The 8,006-nt window shown below is 52.1% G+C and overlaps 1 protein-coding gene across 1 annotated transcript; it reads right to left on the bottom strand.

Annotated features, from left to right (window-relative positions):
• Positions 1-527: 527 nt before the first annotated feature.
• Positions 528-3,089, bottom strand: Tnnc2 (troponin C2, fast skeletal type). The gene is made up of 6 exons (XM_021193984.1): positions 3,020-3,089; positions 1,596-1,647; positions 1,363-1,506; positions 1,150-1,264; positions 891-1,027; positions 528-700 (listed from the first exon to the last, which is right to left on the bottom strand). Exons 1-6 carry the CDS (start codon positions 3,020-3,022, stop codon positions 669-671), a joined length of 483 nt encoding a protein of 160 aa, XP_021049643.1. The 5' UTR covers positions 3,023-3,089; the 3' UTR covers positions 528-668.
• Positions 3,090-8,006: the final 4,917 nt, after the last annotated feature.

Here is an 8,006-nt window from a genome sequence, read left to right on the forward strand (position 1 = left end):
ATGGGAGGGGGCTGAAGGAAGAGAGATGGGGACTGAGGCAAGAATCATGCTCCTTCCCAGCTTTGGGCCTGGAACGCTGCATCTTACTTGTGTGTAAGGTGCATCCATCAGGGATGGATGGACAGACTCTTTCTCCTCCTCGGCATGGCAGCCTGCAGAGGGTGAACGCACCACACCCAAGATCCAAGAGGTTCCAGAAATGATGGGGGAAAAGAAACGTCGCCTCTTCCCTGGTTCCAGCTTCCGATCACCCTCACCCTATCCGTCCCAAGTGACAGGCGGCCGGCTCACCCTGGGACCTCCCTCTTCCAGCCCCAAGCTCAAGTGCGGGCCATTTGTCCAGTTGCCCACTGCCAACGCCAACTGCTGGTAGCCGGCTGCGAACCTGCGAGCTCCGCCCAGCTCTCTGCCGCCCAAGCCTCCGGGTCGCGTGACCCTTCCTTCTTTTCATACCCAGCCGCTCGGGGCACCGCTCTGTGCCAGGCAATCCCTGAGATCCCTTGCCCTCAATCAGACGGTCAGGCCAGTTTTACATTGTCAGCTTTTATTCCTTCCAGTCACAGAGCCCAAAGGAGCAGCCTTTCCCGCGTGGAGCAGGAAGGCAAAGGTGGAGCTGGCCACGCCCAGTGGACCTTCAGTCTGGATGACCATGAACAAAGGCCGGCTCCTTACTGAACGCCCTCCATCATCTTCAGAAACTCTGCGGAGAAGAGGGACGAGGTCAGGTGTACCGTTCAGGGCACAGGGGGTGCCTAGTCGTTAATGGGTAAATTGCACTAAGCTGCGGGAGCATCCTATGGACCCTCAATAGTGTGGGAAGGAATTTAGCCTATTCCCAGCCCCCCCCCACACACACACACACAAAGCCAAGAGCTCCGGCTGGCCCTCACCATCGAAGTCAATGCGGCCATCGTTGTTTTTATCACCGTCCTTCATCAGGGATTCAATCTCCTCTTCTGTCACATGCTCCCCAGAAGCCCGGAAAATCTCAGCTAGCTCCTCGGCATCGATATAGCCATCTGCGTTCCTTTGGGAGGGAAGGACAGAGGAGGACACAGGGTCAACCTCACCCTGACCAGCCTGCTCCTTTGCTTCAGGCCCGCTGGCTACATCTGCTCCCAGGTCCAGGATCCCAGAAGCCCCACGCACCTGTCAAAGATGCGGAAACACTCAGCCAGTTCCTCTTCGCTCTTCCCCTTCGCATCCTCTTTCATCTGGCGCACCATCATGACCAAGAACTCCTCAAAGTCGATAGTACCGCTGCCTGCAAGGAGCGGGATTGGTGGATGTGGGGCCTGCTTAGCCCAAGGTGCCCTGAGCCTCTCTCCTCCCGGTCCCCTGCCCTGGAGGGGCCCAACTCACCATCCTCGTCCACCTCCTCGATGATGGCATCCAGTTCTTCTTTGGTGGGTGTCTGCCCTAGCATCCTCATCACGGTGCCCAACTCTTTAACGCTGATGTCCCCACCGCCATCAGCATCAAACATGTCAAAGGCAGCCTTGAACTCTAGCAGAGGAGACAGGAGGAGTGATGGGTGAGGCCGGTTGGATTGTCAGCCTCACGCCTAATCTCTCCCAATGGCTCGCTCTACTCACCAGCGATCATCTCCTCGCTGAGGTAGGACCTGGCCTCAGCCTGTTGGTCCGTCTGTAGAAAACAGAGAGAGTCAGAGCACAGAAGGGCAGACTCTCACCCCAGCTTCAGCCTCCCTAGCCCCCTCTTGTATTAGGAAGAGCCCCTGGGCCCTCCTGAACCACGCCAAACCAGCAGTACCTCCCAGGTACCCGTGGTGCCCATCCCCAGAACCAAGGGGACACAGGTTAGACCAGTTTCTTCAGAGAGTCTGGAACCCCCATCCCAACAGTGACCTTTGGCAAGTCACTCTTCCTGTGACTTTGTAGGGATAATATGAAATCAGGGTCGAGAGACGGCTTGTGTTAGTGACATTCACGGGTGATCTTTTTTTTAGATTCCCTGCCTCCTAATGCTGCCTGGGACTTGACCAGTTGATCAATACATATTTGTCCTCAACTAAATAACAGAATGCAAAGTCACAGAACATCTGCCAAGCTCTTGGACGCCGAGACCACAAGAAGAGATGGGCAGCTTTGCCTCAGATAGTTCTCAGAGGCAAGACTTCCCACTCCGTCGTCGGGGTACACTCCTCTCTCGATGTCAAATGTTATGGGGCCTTGCCTTGGTGTGAAAATAAGAAACCTTTGTTCCGTTTCAAGGTTCCAGTTTTGGTGTTTAGAGAGTCTTGCTATGTAGCTCAGGTTGGCCTGGAACGCCACATGTGAGCATGTAAGTAAGATTTCTGTGAATTTCTCCGGGTCACACCCAAACCAGGCCATCTGGGTCAGGGCTTTGGACTCGAGATGGTGAGGGAGGGGTGGCGAGTCCCAAGACATTCTTCATCCAGCTGGCCCCGTTCCTCCTTCCCTCCTCCGGCTCTTGGCCTGATCCAGGAGGATAGGCTATTTTTAGTTGGGCATGGGCAATGGCAGCTGGTCTCTGGAGTCCAATTACTTCTTCAAGTCAAGTAGGAGGGGTACTCAGAAGAAAGCGGCAGGTCCAGATTAGACCCCTCTGTGGCTGGTCAGAGGTTCTAACGCTGGCCGGGCACCCACCCTACCCACCATCATCCTCAGGATTCTTAGAGGAAGCCTTCCTTCTTGGGTTGCCAGAGGCTTGGCTGGGCCTATGAAGCCTACTCCGTGTCTGCCTGGCTGGGTGACTTTTCCTCGTGATCGCCATCTCTCCGAGGAAGCAGGCAGGCTAAGACCTTTCCACATAGCTCTGGCTGCACAATAGCACTGTCGCAAGCCTCAAGGTGGCCAGGAAGTCATAGACTTTGAAGATCAATTCCTGGACTATCCTGGCCAGCCCTCCCCACCCAAGAGGAGTCACGGCCTTCCCAGGATGTCTCCACGGGACTTGGGTTCCAGCAACCCTTCCACCTTCAGGTGTCCACATTACTGCCCACAGAATGAAGCATGGAGACCCGTCTTGTCCTTACCATGGTGACTGGCGACTGGGACTCCTCCGCTGTGGGTCGTCTCCTCCGCACTCCACCACCCAAAGGTGCCCCAGATCTCTCTAGCCCCCAGGATTTGTAGGGGCATCCTCTCTCCCCACCTCCCTCCTCCCCAGAACTGGATACCCTGACCAATCAGATGCAGGGGGCAGCAAGCCCCTCCCCTCCTAGAGTCCTAGCCCATTACCTAATTTAGCCAGGGCCCTCTGCACGGAAATTTAAGCTCCGGAGCAGGTGGCAGTCTCTGACGTTCTCCTGGATTCTTAGGAGGAGGGCCCGCCCTGCTCCACTGTCTTAGGGAGCTCATCCCCCCCCCCACCTCCACCCCAGCACACGTGTTCCAAAATGGGGGAGGATGTCAAGAAGGAGAGCATAGCAGAATGGGAAGAGCCCAGGCTTGACGTCCAAAATTCATTCATTCACAACTCTGTTCTCCCCCTGAACCACGGGAAGGTGGGCAGATGGTGAGAGCCCTCAAGGCACACCTTCCTCCAAGATAGAAATGGCAACTGTGAGCCCAGATGACTAAGTCGCCTAGCTTGTGCTGGGTGCCTAGGGGAAGTGATGCATAGCATTGAGCTAGTGACACCATGAATTGAACTCCCACAACCTATGCCCACCTATGCTGAGCATCTTGATTCTGTGATCTCATCCCATGAAGGTAACTATTATTATCCTCATCTGACTACAGCATAAGTCATACAGTCCATAGAGGAATTCCCACACACACACACACTTTGGAGGCCAGAGCTCATATATTGCAGATTGGCCTTGAACCCCTTATGGAGCTGACATTAACCTTGAGGTTCTAATCCCCTACTTCCACCTCCAGGGAATTTACAGGCATGTACCACCAAGCCCTGTTTAACGCTTTGGTTTATTTTGCAAAAGAGTCTGCCCCGTCAACTGAGCCGCCCTCCAAGTGGGTTCAAGTGATCCTCTTGCTTTCGTCTCCCAAGTCACTGAGACCATAGGCATGCTAGATTATCGCGCTGGGTGGGAATTCAAGCCTCAGCCTTGTGCATACTATAAAGGACTCTACCCACTGAGCTACACCCCCAGCACGGCAGACTTTGTTTCTATGAGCAAAAAGCTCATTCAGCAATGTCGTTACTTCAGTTTGTATTTCTAGTGTGAAATCCCTGGGGTTTGGATGTGAGCTTATGCATGAAATATTCGTAAGTACACACATAATTATGAAAATGTGAAAGGGGACAGCTTCCCTCTTCCTAGAGTTTAGCTACTCCTCTGTAGAGTGAAGATGGAGAGCAGAGAGAGTCCAGAGGAAACACACCCTGAGAACCCACAGGGTCCAGGCTAAGCAGTGAGGTAGGCAAGGCTCACGGACAGCTGCTAAATCAACAGAAAGAAAATGGAGGCCAGGGCCAGGGAGGGGTAGACCAGAGTCCAAGGAAGACAGATGGACAGTGGCAACTGGGCTGCGCTCTTCCCCTATATATAGACATTCCCAAGAAAGCTCAGAGGAGCCAGGCCAGGCTAAAAAAGGCCTTCCCCTGCCAGGCAGAGGATCAAGGCATGACACTCAGGGAGTCCAGCTCGGACAGGGCACACTGGGATCGCTTGTCTGTACAGCATACGGGAGACAAGCCTTAGCAACATTCCCCACCCCACCCTGATTTGTTCCTGTGTTTATTTGGTGAAACAAATAAGAACCAAGGCCCTACGTGCAGCCAAACTGCTCCTCTTTTCATTTCAACCTCTCTTCTCACCTTATGTGCTGCTCCGCTCTGGTCCCACCTAAATACTGTCCCAAACACCACCCTTCAGGGATAGCAGGACTTTGCATATATTAGACGCTCCCTGACATCTTCCTCAACTTTCACCCAGCTCTGTGGTTCAGGGAGAGGAAGTGCTTCTTTTTTTTTGTTTTGTTTTGTTTTGTTTTGTTTTGTTTTTTGTTTTTTGTTTTTCAAGACAGGGTTTCTCTGTGTACCCCTGGCTGTCCTAGAACTCACTCTGTAGACCAGGCTGGCCTCAAACTCAGAAATCTGCCTGCCTCTGCCTCCCGGGTGCTGGGATTAAAGGCGTGTGCCACCACGCCCAGCTATAAGTTTTAAAAGTAGTCTATTTCACTGATATATTAATGGTGTTAGGAGTGCTCTGTCTTTCTGTCTGTCTCTCTCTGTATGCATATGTACGCACACACACGTACATGAATGTACACATGCACACGCTGGAACACCACATTGCATTTGTGGCAGACAGAGGACAACTTGCAAGGAGCTGGTTCTCTCCCTTCACCATCTGGGCCCTTGGGGCTGAACTCAGGCTTCCAGGCTTCCTGGAGGGCATCTTTACCCACTGATCTCACTGGCTTACTTATTTTGGGAGTGGGGGAATGTCTTTCTTTCTTTTTCTTTCTTTCTTTTTCTTTCTTCCTTCCTTCCTTTCTTTCTTTCTTTCTTTCTTTCTTTCTTTCTTTCTTTCTTTCTTTCTTTCTTTCTTTCTTTTCCTTCCTTCCTTCCTTCCTTCCTTCCTTTCTTTTGAAGCAGGACTTCACTACATAGTTCAGGTTGCCCTCTAACTTTTAATCCTCCTGCCTCAGCCTTCCAAGTGCCACAATTGCAGACATGCTGGCCATCCTACCTGACCAGACCGACCAGATTTCTAGCCCTACTGCTATGAACACCAGCTCTTTTCCCCTTTTTTTCTTCCTGTTTATTTACTTGATGTTTTGAGGTAAGTCTTGAACTCAAGATCCTTCTGCCAAAGCCTTCCAAGTTCTAGAGTTACGGGTGTGCATGGTCATGCCTGGCTGACCCGAGGGCTCTGCACCCAGACTTGCGTGGCATATACCAAAGGAAGAGTTAATAATCAGCCAATAGTAGAAATAAATATGTGGTGTCTCTTTTGTCCTCACAATGTGCCTGTAGGCAAATGCAGAGTAGTCAGAACTTCAAATAACCAACACGCTTAAGCCCCAGCTCCCCTACTTTCTGCCACATGGGAGCATTTCTCCTTTTCTCTCAGGTTTCACTATGTTGCCATGGTTAGCCTACAACTTACTATGCGGACCAGGCTGCTCTTGAATTCACAGAGATCCACCTGTCTGCCTCCTGAGTGCTGGGATTAAAAGTGTATACCACTACACCTGGCTTTTTTTCTAAGATTTATGTGTATTTGTGTTTGGGTTTTGTGTACATGTGTGCAGGAACCCTTGGAGACCAGAAGAGGGCGCCTATAACTGCCAGTTTAGGTACTGAAAACCCAGCTCTGGTCTTCTACCAGAGTTCTTCTAAATACACACCCTTAACCACTAAACCCTCTTTCTAGCCCCAGCCTTAGTTTCCTCACATTAAAAACCGAACCACTAAAGGAGGAAGGGGCTGGAGAGATGGCTCAGTGGTTAAGAGCACTGACTGCTCTTCCATAAGTCCTGAGTTCAATTCCCAGCAATCACATGGTGGTTCACAACCATCTGTAATGGTCATCCAATGCCGTCTTCTGCTGTGTCTGAAGACAACGACAGTATAACCACATACATGAAATAAATAAATCGTTAAAAAAAAAAAAAGAATCATTACTGTAACTTCATTCTCTGAGACTGACATGTGAGTGTATGAAATACTTACAAGACACCATGAGTCCTAAAAACTGAGACCCTTCTGTTCAGTAAAGGCCAGGGAGATCTTTCCATTCAAGAATATATCCCCCACCGGGCGTGGTGGCGCACACCTTTAATCCCAGCACTCGGGAGGCAGAGGCAGGCGGATTTCTGATTTCGAGGCCAGCCTGGTCTACAGAGTGAGTTCCAGGACAGCCAGGGCTACACAGAGAAACCCTGTCTCGAAAAACCAAACCATATATATATAATCTCCATCCTCCATCCCTCTCCCGTGCCCTAAAAGGGGATAGGAGATGAGACACTGTCTGAGATACTTAATTTTGAGTGAGGGTCTCTATTTAGTCCTCGACCTTGACCCATAAACCAGGCTGGCCTTAAACTCACAATGATCCCCCTACCTCTGCCTCCCGAGAGCCAGGGCTAGGATTAATGGCATGAGCCACAGTAGCACCACACCTGGCCTTTGAGATAACTTGTTTTATTGTCGAACTAGCCGAATCTGCCTGCTAGGTCTGACATGTAAGCCTTGGGACAGGGATCAGCAATCATTTTCTTGACTACTGCTATCCTGCAGTGAAAGATAAACTGCAGTTCTCCAAGAGAGCTATGGAGATTACCCAACCGACCCCGCACGCGTGGGAAAATAAATCGGCTCAAGAGCTCCCACACTAGAAATCTCTGACAAACTGTGCAACCTTGAACAAGTAACTGCCTCTCTGGATGTTTTCCTGTTTGACTTGCCCCAGGTGAAGTTCAAACGAAACTGGGAAGGGCTAGGTTACTCACACAGGCACTGGACTGGGGTTCTTACAAGAGCTGAAATTTTAGTATTAGTATTCTTGTTTCATATGAGAAAACCTAGGTTGGGTGAGACCGGATTTCAAGCTTCACTCAAGGGAGAGCCGAGCTCCCAAATGCCGCGAAATTACACTGTAAAGTTACACAGCACTGTATAGAGATTAGGGGTAAAGCTTGGGGCTGCCCCGGGAGACCGGGAGGGGTGGGACGAGTCCAAGATGGGGCGCGGCCACCACGATCCGGCATGGTTTCGGGGGGAGGGGGGAAGCCTTGGCTCGCCCGGCTGCCCTCCGCGTCCCTCCCGCAGGCAGCGGCTCGGGGATTCTAACAGCTCCGGGAGAAGGAGCTGGCGGGGCGGGGGCGGAGCGGCGGCAGGAAGCAGCGAGGCGGTGCCGTGAGCTGCCTGGGCGGAGAGCCTCTTAAATCCCAGGACCGATGCACCAAATCCCGGGAGCCCGCCCCGAACGCACTTGGAACCCGGTGGGAGGAGGCGCGTCCCGGCCTGCGGGAGGAACAGGGTAGAGGCCGGCCTCCAACACGTCCCCGGCGGGCGCGGCCCGTGGGCGTGGCCTCTTGGGCCCCGCC

Source organism: Mus pahari, chromosome 3, assembly GCF_900095145.1.
Source record: "Mus pahari chromosome 3, PAHARI_EIJ_v1.1, whole genome shotgun sequence".
Taxonomy (NCBI): domain Eukaryota; kingdom Metazoa; phylum Chordata; class Mammalia; order Rodentia; family Muridae; genus Mus; species Mus pahari.